The sequence below is a fragment of the Malus sylvestris genome, chromosome 11 (genome assembly GCF_916048215.2).
Source record: "Malus sylvestris chromosome 11, drMalSylv7.2, whole genome shotgun sequence".
Classification (NCBI taxonomy): Eukaryota; Viridiplantae; Streptophyta; class Magnoliopsida; order Rosales; family Rosaceae; genus Malus; species Malus sylvestris.
This window is the reverse complement of record NC_062270.1, coordinates 31695555-31714037: the sequence shown is the minus strand read 5'-3', so window position 1 is coordinate 31714037 and position 18483 is coordinate 31695555. Positions and strand designations below refer to the sequence as shown.

General features: G+C 39.0%; 2 protein-coding genes across 4 annotated transcripts; both read left to right on the top strand.

The window, feature by feature from the left end:
- Positions 1 to 3338: 3338 nt before the first annotated feature.
- On the top strand, positions 3339 to 7694 carry LOC126588805 (calcium/calmodulin-regulated receptor-like kinase 1). Of its 2 annotated transcripts, none has more exons than XM_050253929.1 (8): positions 3339 to 3611; positions 4460 to 4823; positions 5322 to 5475; positions 5762 to 5888; positions 6022 to 6107; positions 6206 to 6277; positions 6444 to 6695; positions 7084 to 7694. In XM_050253929.1, exons 2-8 carry the CDS (start codon positions 4510 to 4512, stop codon positions 7414 to 7416), a joined length of 1338 nt encoding a protein of 445 aa, XP_050109886.1. In that variant the 5' UTR covers positions 3339 to 3611; positions 4460 to 4509; the 3' UTR covers positions 7417 to 7694. The 2 variants fall into 2 exon arrangements, with proteins under 2 accessions (XP_050109886.1, XP_050109887.1); XM_050253930.1 differs by having other exon boundaries at positions 3341 to 3611; positions 6492 to 6695.
- A 440-nt stretch (positions 7695 to 8134) lies between these two features.
- Positions 8135 to 16607, top strand: LOC126588815 (50S ribosomal protein L24, chloroplastic-like). Of its 2 annotated transcripts, XM_050253944.1 has the most exons (4): positions 8137 to 8325; positions 9585 to 9623; positions 15878 to 16108; positions 16218 to 16607. In XM_050253944.1, the coding sequence occupies exons 1-4, from the start codon at positions 8221 to 8223 to the stop codon at positions 16419 to 16421; spliced, it is 579 nt and encodes a 192-aa protein (XP_050109901.1). In that variant the 5' UTR covers positions 8137 to 8220; the 3' UTR covers positions 16422 to 16607. The 2 variants fall into 2 exon arrangements, with proteins under 2 accessions (XP_050109902.1, XP_050109901.1); XM_050253945.1 differs by lacking the exon at positions 9585 to 9623 and having other exon boundaries at positions 8135 to 8325.
- The last annotated feature ends 1876 nt before the right edge of the window (positions 16608 to 18483 follow it).

The following is an 18483-nucleotide window of genomic DNA, read 5'->3' as shown; positions in this document are numbered from 1 at the left end:
ATTCATGGATAAATTACATTTTACCCTTTCAAATTTCGGTTCAATTACAACCTCATACAACATATTTAAAACATTTCAATCTCATACATTTAATATTATTTTTGTTCAATTTCATACAACTGTTACAAAATCTATTAAATTAACCGTTAAGTGATGAAGTGACAATTATGTGGTCCCCATTTGTGCTAACGTGGCTACCACATTTGTGCCACGTGGCTAAACACTTAATAACAAATTTAAAATATTAAAATAATTAATTAAAAAAAAACCCAAAAATTCCCCTTCGTCTTTCCCACCCCATTGTCCCCACCTGAGCCCATCCCCCATCACCCACCCCCTTCTCTTATTCCTCTACCCGAGCCACCCATCCATCTACACCGTCATCTTCCCTACCCAAGCCACCCCTCCATCCCCTCCACAGCTATCACTTATGCACATTTCTCCCTTTCCTTCCAAACGACGCACCAGGACTTAAGGACGGGGCGGGGCGTGGCCACGCGGATCTCGATGGGGGTGGCGAGGCGGGCATCGAGGATGCACCTGATCATGAGGGAATGGGAATCTGGGTTGAAGGTGTAAAACTAGGAGGAGATATGGGGCTCTGGGGAGATGTAGATGGGCTGGGTTTTGGGGTCGGATTTGAGGTTAGGGTTTGAGACATCGTCGTTTTCGTCAAGGGAGTGGGAGGAGGGGGGAGTGGAAGAGGTCGATTTCCAGGGGAAGGGGGGAAATGACGTCGTCAGCAGGGAGTGAAATGGAGGGCGGGGATTCCATGATTTAGGGGGGTTTGGGTTGCGGGGAAGGGGTCGGTTGGGAAGGGGTGTGTTTTTTGGATGGGAGGGGAGGTGAAGAGAGTGAAGGAGATGGAGAAGGTGGGTCGGGGAATATGAGTTTCATGTCTTTTTTTTTAAAGGTAAATTATTATATTTTAAATGCATAAAAAAGTTTTTTTTAGCCATGTGGCACAAATTTGACAGCCATGTCAGCAAAAATGTGGATCCCATATTTGCCACATCATCAATTAACAGTTGACTTAATGGATTTTCTAACGGATATATGAAATTGAAATAAAATGATAAGTAAATGTATGAAATTGAAATGTTTTAAAGATATTGTAAGAAGTTGCAATCGACCCCAAACCTGGGGAGGTAAAATGTAATTTACCATTTATTCATTTAAAATAATGTTCTAAAAAAAAGCATACTATATGAGATAAAATGGGCTAATTTCATTTTTCTTGCTAATTAGAGTTAAAATATGAATTTTAAGTTCCAGTATTTTCAGAATCCACTTGAATTGATTGGAATTTGATGTTATGATCAGAATCTCCATAACTTGAACTATTTATAATAATTTATTGAATTAGCTTTAGCATGATCTAAATTATTTAGTTTTAGTGTGATCTACCCCTTATGTTACCAAAACAAAACGTAGATATCATATGTTTAATATTAGATACTGATTACATGTATTATTTTTCTTTAGACCAAAGTTGAAAAGTCAAATTAAAACTCTCCATATGATTGATAATCTAGTTCTTAGTACCAATTTGAAATAGAGTGACAAACTAGAACCAGTGTGGCTACGATTACATTCATGTCAAGATTACAGTGTTACGTGTAAATTGCTCTTTATATAGTATTTATATATTTTTCTTTTTTTTTATAGTATAAACGATAGTGAGGATGATAAAATTAAATCTAAGACCACTTGGACAGTTAAACTACAAGCTTCTTCTTAACATGGCGTTTGTATCATTGTTTCGGGGCATTACAGTAGTGGTGTATTTGTTTAATGTAATACTACCTCATTTGGGAGTGAGCCTGATAAACTAAAGTAAATTAGACCAGTACTGCTCATAGGGAGAAATATATATTGTGTCATGGGCTTCAAAAGTGTCCACTACTAATTGAGATCATTGTTTGTTTATGCACTTATCATTTATGAAAAGTTCTATGGTGTTAAAATTTTAAATCGTTTAATCTTAACGCTGTGTTGTTTTATTAAATATCTAATTATTAAAAAGTTCTAAGAATCAAATGCTCCCAAATATCATAGAAAATTCCTCATATATTTGTATATTTAAACTTGTTTGTACACACTTTCATAAGAAAATATAAAACAACAGATGAAGCTGATTAAATTCATATAAAAAAAATGATGGTAACAAAAAATTAAAAGAAACTAATAAGTATTAAATATCTTATATCTCTATGACTATTCGATACAACATCTTCTCGAGAAGCTGTAGCTTTCTTAGCAGAAAATTGATCATTGACTTTCGTTTATACCTAGTCATTAGCCAAATATCTTACATTTTTTTTCTTTTTTAAAAAAAAAAGAAAAGAAAATTTGAGCATGCCTTTACATGCCTAATGACAATTAAACCTTGAATTTTGATGCCATATAAACCCAACTTCCTAAAAACTGACAACAAATGGGTTGAGGAGAAGTTGAACTCATACCAAGTCCAAGACCAAATATTATATACATGAAACAATTTCTACAAAGTCAACGTCTCCTAACCATAAACTCAACCTAATCCCAATCCCTAAATCCCTTCAAATTAGCCCTTTATTAGGCAACCAAATGCAGACCTACAAACCCCTCCTTATATTACTTAATCAAGATCGGAGTAGGATTTTTTTTTTTTTTTTTTTTTCTTGTTCTCCTCTTTTTTTCTCTCCTAAGCCACGTCACGTTAACTTCTTTATAAAGAGAGAAAGACAAAATGAAGAGTGTGAGAGGATCCTAGTCCATCAAGGTCGCACCCACAAATTTATGTGCTACTTGGGACCATTCCTGCACCGCATGAGAATAATTTAGGTTGGAAAGTGCTCCCAAATTTACATAAAGAAATCAATGCTCCTTAAGCCATGCACCAACCGAGTATTCAAAATTCATCCTATGTCGAGAAAGTTAAGTAGGATGCTTCTTGCAACGACACACTTACAAGTGAGTAGGATCATTACGTGTAAATCTCAATCGGGTTTCAACCTTTTGTGAATGAACTGCACATGGAGTGGTCGTACCTAAGACATTCATCTCGCCCTACATTTCATTACAGTAATAGTACAACTCTGACATCTCAGTAACAATTTAGACTTGAACCGACATCATAGGTAACATATTCATACAAAGTCCAACTTGTAAATAACTCGCATTGACAGCCTACGAGATATACCTCTAAAAAGACATTTATTTAATTTACAGCTTAAATTGACAGTTTAACAACATAATATTCGAATTCTCTTCTACCTATTTTGTTTTTGTGGCAAACCTCCAAATCCCAAACATTTTTAGAGCGTAGGGAGGCGCGTTTGTTTTACTTTATGCCAGCGGCGACTGAGGGAATTTAAAAAGCAAGGAAAACGTACCATAATACCATTCACTCTTTCCTTCATTCTGCATTTGCTTCCATTACTTTCTCACCACCAACTTGGTTTTTTTCGACTATTTTTTCATGATCTCACAATCATAATATTTTTCTGTAATTCCCACCCTTGAATCTCTCTCCACTCTCAAACCATTTGGTTTCACCATCACTTGTTTTCCATACGTCTACAGAACGTGCAACTGTTTCTCTTGATATACACGTAGTATCCAAAGCTGTAAGTCGAATGCTATGGTTTGATTTCTTCCTTTTGTTTTTGTTTTGGTTTTTGAATGTTTAATTTCTGTTGTTTTGGTTTCCTGGTCATGATCTGTTGGTGGGTTTCTCTTGAATCCTTGTTTGGTTGCCGAGAAAATTAGTTTGAGTTGAATAAAAGGAAAGAAAAGTGGAGATAACTCTACCTTGGTCCCATACACTTGCATTTGGCAAAATGGTTTTTCTTTTCTTATGACTGTGTTGTACTTTCTTGTGCTTATTTTGTGAGCAACCAAACAGAGCTTTTTGGGTTTGTGGTTGACCCAATTTCCTAGATTTTCTATCATCTGGAAATTTCATTGGTAGAATCTCTTGGTATCATATGGGATCTCAGTTAATTTGATTGGGCTAAATGGTTGGTAGGTCAAGTTATGATATTTCACTAGTTTTGCTAAACATAGACAGTTAGACTGCTGAATTTGCTTTTCCCACTTTAATTAAGCTTTTATTTGGATAAAAAAACTGGTTGGGTTTTTATTCCACCCTGCCCCAGAGAAAAAGTTTCTGTAGTACAAACTGTTATTTTCCCTAAGTAGTGTTAAGGGCTTTTAAATTCATAAATAATTGAGTTAGTTAATGCTTATTCAATGTTGGTTTCCTGTTCAAAATTGGAAATGGGAGCTAGTATTGTACACTGGTTGTTCTTTTCTGAACAATTTGGAGTTTGTTATTTGATTATTTTGATGGCCATGAATTTCGACAAATTGCTCGAAATCGACCTCACAACGCTGATAGTTTAGTAGGCTACAAACGAGTGGCACCTCCGGTTTGCTTTGCTTAGCCTTGATATAATAAGATTGGATTTTGCAGGTATTTTACTGGGATGGATAATTAAACAGCAGTAAAGTATAGTTGATGAGATGAAGGCTGAGGCAGCTGTGCTTATAGTTGGATTATCTGCAGGGGTAGTGATTGGAGTGCTTTTGGCAATTTCTGGATTCTTCTGCATTAGGTACCATAGGAGGCGTTTGCAGATAGGGAATAGCAGTTCTCGGAGGGCGGCAACTATTCCTATTCGTGCTAATGGTGCTGACGCTTGTACTATATTGTCAGACTCGACCCTTGGTCCAGATTCACCTGTAAGATCCGGACAGAATGGAAAATCCTTCTGGCTTGAAGGATTTAAGAAGAGTAATGTGGTCTCAATGTCTGGAATACCCGAGTATTCTTACAAGTAATGTTTCCAGAAAACCTGTTTCTCTTGTGTCCCTTAATTCTTGATTTAGCATCCTTTGATGATGTCCTTTTGTCATATGGTGGATAACTTGAATTCTTATCAGAGGAATGGTAATCTAATGTGCACGTTAAACACACACAACACAGTCACAAAAGCTTTAAATGCCTAGATATATACTGTGTTTTGCTTCAGTTGTTATGTGAGATACCAAATGCCATACATCTATAATTGCAAACTTGACTAGATAGATCCATACCATATTGTATTCTCGTAAGATGATACACACTAGCAAACATCCCGCCTGCTTCATCTTGAAATTTTTGGTGTGTCTTTCTTCTCAAGTATTAACTGCTTACTCCTCAGAACTCCCTTGTTTGATTTTTTGATGAATTCACAATGAATTTTGAAAGGAGATGTAGCTTATTTTGCACACTTAGTTCTCTATCTTCTTTCCCATTTGGTTTATTATTTTTGTTGTTGATGGGGTTCATACAGGGATCTGCAGAAAGCAACATGTAACTTTACAACATTGATAGGGCAAGGTGCATTTGGTCCTGTGTACAAAGCTCAGATGTCAACAGGTGAGACTGTTGCTGTTAAAGTGCTTGCAACTGATTCTAGGCAAGGGGAGAAAGAATTCCAGACAGAGGTAATGTTTTGTTTGATGGTTAATAGTGTACTAGTTTTATGGTTCCAGCAGCAATTATTGATTGATGCTATAAATTTATTGGATATCTGTGCAAACGTTTGGGAGCTTGGTGAAATATAAGGACGTTAGTCCACTAATGGATATTGTTAGGAGATTACTTGCTGAGAATTTGGAAAAACATAAACGTGCTTAATGTCATGTAATAGTATTCCTTTTAAAGTAAAATATGTAGTCCAGATTGTTTCATCAATTATAGACCCTTACTTTTTAAAATTTTCCCCTTCAGGTTAAGCTATTGGGAAGGTTGCATCACCGAAACCTCGTGAACTTAATTGGATATTGTGCAGAAAAAGGCCAACATATGCTTATATATGTTTACATGAGTAAAGGCAGTTTGGCCTCTCATATATATAGTAAGATGGGCTATAAACTTCAAATATGTTTGCTTTAATGTAATCTTATAGATTTATCACGCAATATGAACTTCATTAGATATGTGTGCGCAAGATATATATAACTGAGAATAGCATGGTTTTCGTTATGCAGGTGAAAAACATGAACCATTGATATGGGATTTGAGAGTTCTAATAGCTCTTGACGTAGCAAGGGGCTTGGAGTATCTTCATGATGGAGTAAGTGAATCTCACTGCGTGAGACAGTGAATTGCATTTGTACCTGGGCATGCCGGCACATGTTTTTATTTGTTAATTTCTAATTTTTTTTACTTCAGGCAGTTCCTCCTGTAATACACCGTGACATTAAATCATCCAATATTCTGTTGGACCAATCCATGAGAGCTAGGGTATGTCTTCCAACTTTTCTGTAATAACTATTTCCAACTACAGATTCCAAATTATATCATGTTGTGGTAAAGGAAATATTTTATTTACTTCCCTTCCAAATATGGAACAATTGGTTGCATTTTGGATTACATATATGCGTAACATATTTATTTAAAACAATATAAGGGAGGATGCCTTTTAAGATATTTCAGAGGGATATATTGGGTCAAGCAGGTAGCAGATTTTGGACTTTCAAGGGAAGAAATGGTGGACAAACATGCAGCTAATGTCAGGGGAACTTTTGGTTATCTTGATCCTGAATATATATCTACGAGGAACTTCACCAAGAAAAGTGACGTTTACAGCTACGGAGTTCTGCTCTTTGAGCTCGTTGCTGCAAGGAATCCTCAACAGGGTTTAATGGAATATGTTGAACTTGTAAGATCTCTCTCTCTCTCTCACACACACACACACACACACACACACACACACGCGTACACACACACTGCATATGCGCACATCTCATGCACACTCACACACAGAGGTTATCTAGAAGAAACAGGAACATATGGAATTCCAATATTGAAGTAATTTGACCCTGTGATAATATGGATAACCTAGGAAAATAGTAGAGTACATGAAAACGGATACGATGTGTTTGTTTGTCTGTGTGTTTGCTCTCACTTTTTCCTCGCTCCAGCCTTAGAAGAAAAATGAAAGGGAAGTCTATCATTTACTTTTTCTTTTTGCAGATGCACTCTTCCACTTATATCCCAATAATGCTGTTTATTTTGCACATCTAATGATATTTCTGGTTGAAAAATAGGCAGCGATGAATACAGAGGGGAAACTTGGGTGGGAAGAAATTGTGGATTCACGTCTTAATGGGACTTTCCATGTGCAAGAGCTTAACGAAGTGGCAGCTCTGGCATATAAATGTGTCAACCGTACCCCAAAGAAACGGCCTGCCATGAGAGACATTGTACAAGTGCTATCACGGATGCTCAAAATGAGGCACAACAAGAATCACACGAAATCCTTGTCAGCGGTAACAGATGAAGGCACAACTGACACGAACCAACCAGAAACCAGAATCCAAATGGCCGAACACCAAAGAGAAGAGTCTGTAGACAGCCTAGCCGATACCTATGAAGTATAGACGGTGGCTTCCCCATTTTTTCGTTTTTTCTTTCTTATTTCTTGGGTTTTCGACTTTGCTTTTTTTGATACATGTGCAGTCTGTGGGCTAGAATTAGTGGATTTCGAGTAGTTAAGATTTCTGGTCGAGTGACACAGGATTTTCGGTTAAATATTCGACCATGTAACATATCCTTTTCTCATTCTTCCTCCCTGTTTTGCTCAGATGACAGATTTCTAGATTTATATACCATATTTAGCAATGGAGATGAAGGAAAAGTTGACCCCCTTTTGAACTTATTTCCCAATTATTTGCAGTGTTGCATAATTTACAACTTTTGCGTCTTACATTGGAAGCAAACCTTTCACCAACAAAAAAAACAAGGTAGGGAACATCACCAATGCAATGCTGTGCTCTCTGCATCGAGCAACCAATGATCGTGCTGTGATAGGGAAATGATCTTGCACTCCCCATTTTCTGTCTTAGTTCGAAAAGTGCTTTTGAATTACTGAAAGTGTTTTTAGAGAAAATATATTTGGTTTCCAAAAGCACTTGGTTTTCCAAAATGAAATTAATGTCATCTATTCAAATCCAATCTTAAAGACGAAACGACGTTTTCGAATCCAATCAGAGTCGTAACCAAACAGCTCCCATCATACGATTTGGGCTGGGCTTTAGCTTATGCTAATGTCAGCCCATCTCGAAGCCCATCTTTAAGTACAAAGACCTGCTACTCTCTCTCTCTCTCTCTCTCTCTCTCTCTCATAAGCTACTGCTTCTGTGTATTATCCATTTCTGTCACATTCAGAGCCAAGCAACGAGAAAATGGCAGCCATGGCTGCACTTCAGAGCTCCATGACCTCTCTTTCTCTCTCCTCTAACTCCTTCCTCGGCCAACGCCTATTTCCCCCAACCCTGTACTCTGTCCCGGTACGCTTTCCTTTTCTCCTCCAATTCTTATGTCAAATATAATGATATATACATGTACATATATATTTACACATGTATTAGTATTTTGCTGCATTTCAGTTCTTTGCTTGTAGCACTGAAGTGGGTCTTGCCTAAAATGAACACTCTCTCTTTGTTCCAGTGGTTTCTGCAGATTGATGTGATTTAACTTTTCTTTGTGAAATTGAATTCCTTTGTTAATATGTAAAAGTTGGGTTTCTAAGAATATGAGAAATGAAAAGGAAATGGATAATTTTTAATGTGTTTATGTACAATTTTGAAGAAACTGCATCTCTGGTTACGGTTCTGACAGTGTTGGATTCTCTTTCAAAATTCTCCAAGTGGGTATTGTAAAGTTGAATTATTTCGTTGAAAGTGAATAAAACCAGATGCAGGAATTGACTGAGAGGGTTTAGTGGTTAACGAAGGTTTCCGGTAAGAGTGATGCTAGGGAAACCACATTTTGTAGACCACAGTAGGGTCCACAGTCCAAGTAGGTCTCATCTTTATTAGAGAGATTGTTTAGATGTGGTCTACAAAACGTGGTCTCCATAGCATTCTTTTGTTTCTCAGCGAAATTTTTGCTGCACTTACTATATGATATTCAAACTATATAAGAATGACAATGTTGTGTATAAGATTTAGTAATAGGGGTCCTTAGTACTTTGTTTCTTAATGAAGCTTCTACTACAATTTCTTATTTCTATTCCCATTACCTTAGATGACAATGTGGTAATTCCCTAATCAAAGATTTGGTTTTCCGGGTTTATAAGTGGCCCTATATTAGTGGATGACAATGTTTATGCTTTATACTTCGTTGACATAATGTTTAGCTGGAGTGAGCTTTCAGTTTACATAGTCATGAACAGACTTTCTGTATCCTACATACTGATCGTGACACACATATCGGTTCATTCTATTAGAATTATTTCATTTCTTTTCATATTTTTTGAGTTAACGCCTTCAGGAGATGGGATTCACCAAACGTGTCATGTTGAATTTTACTAGTAAGTTTCTTAAAAAGAATCTGATATGTTTTTCAAGGCCATATTTATGCATGGGTTTTCTCTTATGTTTTGTTCTTTCTTGTCATCTCAAAGAAACAAAATTTTATACCATCAAGGTAATGGGAATGGTTTTTATACCATTCACATTGTAGCTTTGAGTTTGAATTACTCTGATCACTGGGAGGAAAAAGGAGAATCATTTCGTAACAATTTATCTGCTTGTTTCATGTGCAGCCCAAATTAACAGCAAAGCCTTGTCTCATTGTAGTGAAGGTCAGTATCATGAGTCCTATCTATCTTTTCTTTATTTTTGTCAATAAGTTTTTTCTGTATGAAGGAGCAAAGACTGCCGTAAGAACTCATGAAGGACAAACCGAAAGCTTTCCCATAACTGTAGGATTACATCAAGGCTCATCCTTAAGTCCTTACCTTTTTGCGTTGGTAATGGATGAGTTAACAGGACATATTCAAGATGATCTTCCCTGGTGTATGCTTTTCGCAGACGATATAGTGTTGATAGATGAAACTCAGGAAGGGGTAAATGCAAAGCTTAACCTTTGGAGAGAAGTGTTGGAATCTAAAGGTTTTCGCCTAAGCCGATCAAAGACAGAATATATGGAGTGCAAGTTCAGTGCAAATGGAGGCCAAAACGAGTTAGGGGTGAGGATCGGAGATCAAGAAATACCAAAGAGCGACCGTTTTCGTTACCTAGGATCTATCTTGCAAAAGAACGGAGAATTAGATGGAGATCTCAACCATAGAATACAAGCTGGATGGATGAAGTGGAAGAGTGCATCTGGCGTGTTGTGTGACCGCCGTATGCCACTGAAGCTCAAGGGAAAATTTTATAGGACGGCAATAAGGCCGGCAATGCTGTATGGCACAGAATGTTGGGCGGTGAAGCATCAACACGTACACAAAATGGGTGTAGCGGAGATGAGGATGCTTCGTTGGATGTGTGGGCACACGAGAAAGGATAAGATTAGGAATGAGGATATCCGGGGTAAAGTAGGAGTAGCCGAAATTGAAGGAAAGATGAGAGAAAATCGGTTACGGTGGTTTGGACATGTGCAAAGAAGGCCTACTGACGCTCCGATTAGAAGATGCGACTATGGGACAGAGGTTCAGGGCCGAAGGGGTAGAGGAAGACCTAGGAAAACTTTAGAAGAGACTCTAAGAAAAGACTTAGAGTACTTGGATCTAACGAAGGACATGACACAAGACCGAGCACAATGGCGTTCTAAGATTCATATAGCCGATCCCACTCAGTGACTTGGATTTTCCAAGTCTCCAACCGAGAAGTTTTCCTCACTCGGAAAATTAAGGGAACACTACCCCAACCTACATGCTCCACTCAGAAAGCTTCAACATACAAGCTTCAACAAAAGAAAATTCAAAGAACTTAGCGAAGAAGGCTTTGGTGTATTTAACACAATACGTTGAAATGAAGGAAAGCTTATTTATTGATATTCCCGATAAGCTACAAATATGTACATATACATGAGTCAAAATAAACAAACAAGATGGAGCCTTCACAAAGGTTGCTTAGGAGAAGTCTCAGCAGTCGGTAGAGCCCCAGAAAGAGAAGGCATCGGAGGGGGATCATTTGGAGCCTCAGTACTGGACAGAACCCTAGAAGGAGGAGGCATCAGAGGTTGATCATTTGGAGCTTCATTACGCGGTACAGCCCCAGAAGACGAAGGCAATAAATGCCTTTGGAACAAACCCACAAATATCTGATGATCAAGTAAAACCTGACCATCAGTTTCCTTCATCTGGTCAAGCTTCCTCTTCATGTTTGTAGCATAGTCATGTGCGAGCCGGTGCAACTGTTTATTCTCATGCTTGAGCCCTCTAATCTCCTGTTTGAGACTCATCACTTCGGCCGCCAATGATTCAACTTTGCGGGTTCGAGCAAATAGGCGTTGGGCCATATTAGACACAGAACCTGCACACTGAACACTGAGAGCCAGCGAATCCTTAACAGCTAACTCATCAGACCGTTTGGAAAGTAGTCTGTTATCTTTGGGAGTGAGAAGGTTCCTGGCCACCACTGCGGCGGTCATATCATTCTTCATCACGGAATCCCCAACGGTAAGAGGACCAGTAGGGGAGACGAATGATGGGCGCCATATGTTGTCTGGAGAAGGCGGGGCTGCCTCTTCAACAAGGTTCAAGTCAAAACGACGGTCGGAGGGGCCAGACATTTTCAAAGGTGGTGAAGAGAGAAGAGGTCGGACAAATCAAGATCTTAGAAGTGCAAGAATGGAGCTTTTACTGGTGGAGATTCAAGTGTGCTTTGGAACTTAATGCCAGCCCCTATAAAAAGCTGCACTCGACGGAGCCTCAAACATCGAAGAGGCGCCTGCTCAAAAATCGAAGAGGCGTTTGCTTTCTCAAAAGCTGGGCTGCTTAGAGACCAAGAGGGTTGATCTCATAAATCGAAGAGGTGTTTGCTTTCTCAAAAGTTGGGCTGCTCAAAGATCACGAAAGCCGATCTCAGAAATCGAAGAGGCGCTCGCTTTCTCAAAAGCTGGGCTCCTCAGAGACCACGAGGGCCGATCTCAGAAATTGAAGAGGCACCTACTTTTCCAGCCTTGTCAGCACCTGTCACACGCACACTCAGCTTTGCGGAAATTATGGGTATTCTGTCGAAGACTTCTGGGGAAGTAGAAAACACATGAATCTTACTGTCCAATCACCCACTTTCCACACGCAACAATAGCTCATGGGTACCACAGATAACTTTGCCAAAGTTCTCTGCCAAAGTTGAGCACGTGAAGCTTGCAGCTCCCACTACATCGCTCTGACCAAGAAGGGTAAAAGAATAGTAAAGAAACAGCACTAACAAAGTTTAGACCCATAAATTTTGAAGGTCTAGCTACCATATTATTACCCACAAGGGTAAAGGAACAGTACCACTGCTGGATAATTGGAAAGTCTCTGTGTGTCAACCTCTGTGCCTCGTGGCAAGGTAGACTAGCAAACATGCCCAACCTTTACTCACATTCGAGAAAACACTCCTAATAAGATTGCTTGCTCCAAAATCGAAGAGGCACCGTCCTCCGAATCTCGAGAGCCAGACTCCCAACATGACTACTTTCTCAAAAATCAAAGAGAGGGTAAAGGAACAGTACCATTGCTGGATATTTGGAAAGTCCCTGTGTGTCAACCTCTGTGCTTCGTGGCAAGGTAGACTAGCAAACATGCCCAACCTTTACTCACATGCGAGAAAACACTCCCAACAAGATTGCTTGCTCCAAAATCGAAGAGGCACCGCCCTCCGAATCTCGAGAGCCAGACTCCCAACATGATTACTTTCTCAAAAATCGAAGAGACACTGCTCCCCGAATCTCGAGAGCCAGACCCCCAGCATGATTGCTTTCTCAAAAATCGAAGAGGCATCGTTCTCCGAATCAATCGAAGAGGCGCTCGCTTTCTCAAAAGCTGGGCTGCTCAGAGACCACGAGGGCCGATCTCAGAAATCGAAGAGGCACCTACTTTTCTAGCCTTGTCAGCACCTGTCACACGCACACTCAGCTTTGCGGAAATTATGGGCATTCTGTCGAAGACTTCTGGTGAAGTAGAAAGCACATGAATCTTACTGTTCAATCACCCACTTCCCACACGCAACAATAGCTCATGGGTACCACAGATAACTTTGCCAAAGTCTCTGCCAAAGTTGAGCACGTGAAGCTTGCAGCTCCCACTACATCGCTCTGACCAAGAAAGGTAAAAGAATAGCAAAGAAACAGCACTAACAAAGTTTAGACACATAAATTTTGAAGGTCTAGCTACCATATTATTACCCACAAGGGTAAAGGAACAGTACCACTGCTGGATAATTGGAAAGTCCCTGTGTGTCAACCTCCGTGCTTCGTGGCAAGGTAGACTAGCAAACATGCCCAACCTTTACTCATACCCGAGAAAACACTCCCAACAAGATTGCTTATTCCAAAATCGAAGAGGCACCGCCCTCCGAATCTCAAGAGCCAGACTCCCAACATGATTACTTTCTCAAAAATCGAAGAGACACTGCTCCCCGAATCTCGAGAGCCAGACCCCCAGCATGATTGCTTTCTCAAAAATCGAAGAAGCATCGTTCTCCGAATCTCGAGAGCCAGATACCACATACCACTTTTTCAAAGTGCTCTGACAGAGTTAAAACATGTGAAGCTGGCAGCTCCCACTACCGTGCTATGACCAAGCAGGGTAAAGGAATAGCATTACTACTTGTTGTTAGGGAGACTCCTATATATGTCGACCTCCATCCCCAACGGACAGGCAGACCTGCAAAAATGCTCAACCCTTCCTCATATCTGAGAGGGCACTCCCAACGAAGCCTTTCGAAATATTCAGCTTTCTTTCCCCCCGATAATACCTCTGCAAACAAGCTATACTAGAGCAAGAATATCTCATATCATCAGGGTTAAAAGCAAGAGTATCCCATATCATGCTTTTTCCCTGTCTTTTCCTTTGGCCTTGTTTTTACCTGCAAGACAAGGAGAAAGAGAGCAATCAGTCAGCACTTGAAATCAAGCTCCCAGCCAGGAACTGACTGCCTGGAACCCCTTACCTGATTACTTACCTGGCATTGCTCTCGAGTACTCATCTTCAACATCTTATGTTTCCAGGGAAGATACCGCATCTGCTTGAGGAACAGATAGGGCAAGTGCGAAGGATACAAGGAAGCATGTGGAGACAAGCGTAACAGCACACGTGCCGATACATCCATTACTCTGTCAAAAGCAAAAGTATCCCATATCAGCAGGGTCGAACGTACTCTAGATTTGATGGACTTGTTTTGACCCTCAAATTCTTCAGTCGGCCTTATACTCTGGAGGAAACCAGAAAACCCTCCAACTCAGTTCAAGAATAAGCCTGTGGAAAGTTACTTCTTCAAAAGCAAAAGTATCCCATATCATCTCTTCTCATTTTTCTTCTCTTTATCCTTCATGCTGCTGCAAGATGGGGAGAAGGTGAACAATCAGCCGGAGCTCTGATTGCTTACCTTGTCTGTCACCTCTTTCAGCAGATCCCCTAGCTCGGCGACTTGGGGGACTCCTACTACATGGTTTGTATCGCGCTTGACCAAGCCTGAAACTACAAGTAAGCTTCAAGTGAAATTGATACATTACCTTGTGCATCTCCACCAGTTAAAGATACCACCCCTGGATGGAGGAAGAGTACTTCCAGAGAAGCTGCCACATCTACCTATGAGACAGATAAGGCAAGTCAAGATGATACCACACTCCGATACTTAGAAGTTTCGGGATTACGAGATCATTCTCCCACAATATTTCCTAATGTCATTTGTACTCTAATGTCATTTGTACTAAATCATTCACTTGTACTCACTAAAGGAGAGCTTGAACCTATGTACTTGTGTAAACCCTTCACAATTAATGAGAACTCTTCTATTCCGTGGACGTAGTCAATCTGGGTGAACCACGTACATCCTGTGTTTGCTTTCCTATCTCTATCCATTTATATACTTATCCACACTAATGACCGGAGCAATCTAGCGAAGATCACAAAAAGCGACCGTTTTCGCTACCTAGGATCTATCTTGCAAGAGAACGGAGAATTAGATGGAGATCTCAACCATAGAATACGAGCTGGATGGATGAAGTGTAAGAGTGCATCCGGCGTGTTGTGTGACCGTCGTAGGCCACTGAAGCTCAAGGGAAAATTTTATAGGACGGCAATAAGGCCAGCGATGTTGTATGGCACAGAATGTTTGGGCGGTGAAACATCAACACGTACACAAAATGGGTGTAGCGGAGATGAGGATGCTTCGTGGGATGTGTGGGCACACGAGAAAGGATAAGATTGAGAATGAGGATATCCGAGGTAAAGGAGTAGCCGAAATTGAAGGAAAGATGAGAGAAAATCGGTTCCGGTGATTTGGACATGTGCAAAGAAGGCCGACTGACGCTCCGGTTCGAAGATGTGACTACGGGACGGAGGTTCAGGGCCGAAGGGGTAGAGGAAGACCTAGGAAAACTTTGGAAGAGACTCTAAGAAAAGGCTTAGAGTACTTGGATCTAACGGAGGATATGACACAAAACCGAGCGCAATGGCGTTCTAGGATTCATATAGCCGACTCCACTTAGTGGGAAAAGGCTTTGTTGTTGTTGTTGTATACAATCAAAATCTGATGCATGTATGGTGGAATTGCTAACTTACTAGCTTCTAGAAAGTGATGCTTCTGCTTGTTTGAAACTGAATAATATGAAAGCAATCTTTGAGCATGTAATTTGACTCATAATATCCGCGGACATGCACCACTAAGTGGGACTTACAATAGTCACAAAGAAGGCATTTGATTGCAACTTATTCACGATTGGGGTGGAGAGTCTTTTATCTTGATTTCCTGGCTAAACCAAGAAAACGTTATTTCAATGTCTGGTTTACATAATTTAGTATCTTTTTCTTTTTAAAACACCATTTTGCTAAATGGGATATGATGTAGCACATTAGGGCCGTTCACCTCCTGAAATATTGCTTTTTTCGTCCTCTGGCAGCTCAAAAGATGGGAGCGGAAGGAATGCAAGCCAAACAGCCTTCCAGTTTTACACAAAATGCATGTTAAGGTTGGGGACACAGTGAAAGTCATATCTGGACATGACAAGGGTAAAACTGGAGAGGTGACAAAGATCTTTAAGCACAACAGCACCGTGATAGTCAAGGAGATAAACTTGAAGACAAAGCATATGAAGAGCAGGGAAGAGGGTGAACCAGGACAGATACTTAAGGTTCTTTTTCTTTCGTAAAATTTGTAATCATCAACTTATTAGTTCTTTTGTTTCCTTGCTTGCTAGTTTCATTTGATTACAAATAAACATTTTAAACTTCATATTCCAGGTAGAAGGAGCCATACACAGCTCGAATGTGATGCTTTTCTCGAAAGAAAAGAATGTAGCAAGTCGGGTGGGTCATAAAATCCTGGAAAATGGACAACGAGTTCGCTACCTCATCAAAACTGGTGAAATAATAGACAATGCAGAGAACTGGAAGAAATTGAAGGAAGAAAAAAAGAAAACTGAAGAAGCCGTCACTGCTGCATAAGGATCAAATTCTTACCTGAACGCGGCTGTAGCTTAGAAACTCCAGATGTATTAATATCATTTTGTAAGTTTGTATTAATTCAATAACTTCTTGTGCTCTCCAGTATTGCACTTACAACTGAGTTATATAATTTTGTTTATTTGCGTTGGTTGAATGAGAAATTAGAATGTTGGTCGTCCTCCAAAACATGCTAGTTATCTTTTATTTAGTTTGCATTTTACTGAGCATGGGATTTTTCTTCAACACTATGCGTTTGGTGCTTAGGATTGTAGAATTGGCTAACCCACCGGATTCGATGTTGTCGAAAGAACGTAACTTCCAAATTTAGTGTAGCTGAAGGTAGACGATGGATTACGTTTGGAAGAGAAGTTTTGTTCATAACTAATCCATCCAATTCCTTCAATTTGGAAAAAAAAAATTGGAATTTGACCTTTATTTCTTCCTTCAAACGTACCTTCAATTTTGTGAGTTATCTTCCCTTATCACTTCATAACATTCCGAGTAAGTGCATGGAAATTCTCTTAAACTTGTTTGTCTTAAGATTGAATCAAATTGAAGAAATTGTTGAAAACCTAAAATGTATGAAAGCACGAACTTTGCATATTGTGATTTCGTGTTCATATGACGAACCAATTTTACTATCTTCATACACAAAATAATTCATTTTGAGATTTTGAAGCACTTAAAGATGTTAAGAAATGAGAAAGTTATAACGGAAATTTGTAAATTAGCACGAAACAAGTTGAACTTGCATAGAGTACAACTCGTAGAAGCTCGACTTGCCTATGTTCGGTTCGATAATAAACCAAACTTGAACATTGGTACAATCAGCTCGTAGAGATCTTAAGCAAACAATATTTTCTTCACGAGACATCTTGAATATACCCCATCAAAGAAATTTGCTTAGAAGGATCATTTTTCTGATTTGCTTTTGGATAATTATCTTCACTTTTATTTTTAAGTATTGATTGACTATCTTCATTTTAACTTTTTATTTCCCAAGACGGAGGTTGATATTATAGTAAAGGGATCCACCTAATCCATTAAGTTCGGAATTCGGGTCGTTAAAATTTAATCCAACGATTATAATTATTATAACTTTTAAAAGAACCTCCTATTTATAGGCTTTGGATCAAATTTCAACGGTCTGAATCACAGACTTAGTGGATTAGGTGGAAAGGGTTCCGAATTGGATCCCTTTCCAATATTATATTCCTCAGTCTTATTTTGTTTTTGAACTACATGCATGATAACCTAGCCTCTCACTGAGTTCCAATCATCTAAAAAGAAAAGAACGTCCATGTGGTCATTTCAAAGTACTATTCATAAAAATTGTATGTTATATTGTTCATGTGTTATTATAGCTCACTCAATAAAAATCATCTAAGCAAAATTTTTATTAAAATGAAAATCGTTTAATCAATCAACTATAACAATTAAATAAATTGTTTGTAATATTGCAATTCATTGACTAAACAAAACCATTTCTTTGGCCATGATCCCGTAACCTCTTTGCATGTGCAAATCACAACGGCTCTAGACGTTCGCACAAAATTCGAAAATATTAATCAAGATGTTCCCTCGAAATTTAAAAAATACAATTAATAGTCTTTCTCATCCATTTCTTTCATCTCCCGATGAATATTAATCAAGACGATCCCTCAAAACTAAAAAAAAATAGAATTAATAGTCATTCACATTCCTTTCTCTCATCTTCCAAGCACAAGACTCGATGATAAACGACGCGCACCACAAATTATTCGCTAAAAATACACAAAAAAAGACAAGTCCCAAGTTCGGACTTCTTGTTGATCAATGATCACACGCAAGTCTGCATCATATGTTGGACAAAATTAAATATGGATAACGTAAAATACTTTTCTTTTCCATTTTGATTATATGTTATCACAATTGTATGAATCTGGAAGCGTGTACCATTCACATCACATGGATGATTTAACATTTGGCAACCATGCATGCATTGACAACACACTCTCATTATTCTTATATCTCCACAAGAGAGTTGCTAATGAAACTTTCTTAAAAATAAGATTCTTTATGA

Excerpts from the sequence above, each read along its gene's own strand:
- LOC126588815 (XM_050253944.1), top strand. The coding sequence starts at position 8,221 with ATGGCAGCCATGGCTGCACTTCAGAGCTCCATGACCTCTCTTTCTCTC. Across the intron at positions 9,624-15,877 it reads CTTGTCTCATTGTAGTGAAG|CTCAAAAGATGGGAGCGGAA; the intron begins GTCAGTATCATG and ends GTCCTCTGGCAG. Across the intron at positions 16,109-16,217 it reads AACCAGGACAGATACTTAAG|GTAGAAGGAGCCATACACAG; the intron begins GTTCTTTTTCTT and ends TTCATATTCCAG.
- LOC126588805 (XM_050253929.1), top strand. The coding sequence starts at position 4,510 with ATGAAGGCTGAGGCAGCTGTGCTTATAGTTGGATTATCTGCAGGGGTA. Across the intron at positions 5,889-6,021 it reads TTTGGCCTCTCATATATATA|GTGAAAAACATGAACCATTG; the intron begins GTAAGATGGGCT and ends TTCGTTATGCAG. Across the intron at positions 6,278-6,443 it reads ACCAATCCATGAGAGCTAGG|GGAGGATGCCTTTTAAGATA; the intron begins GTATGTCTTCCA and ends AAACAATATAAG.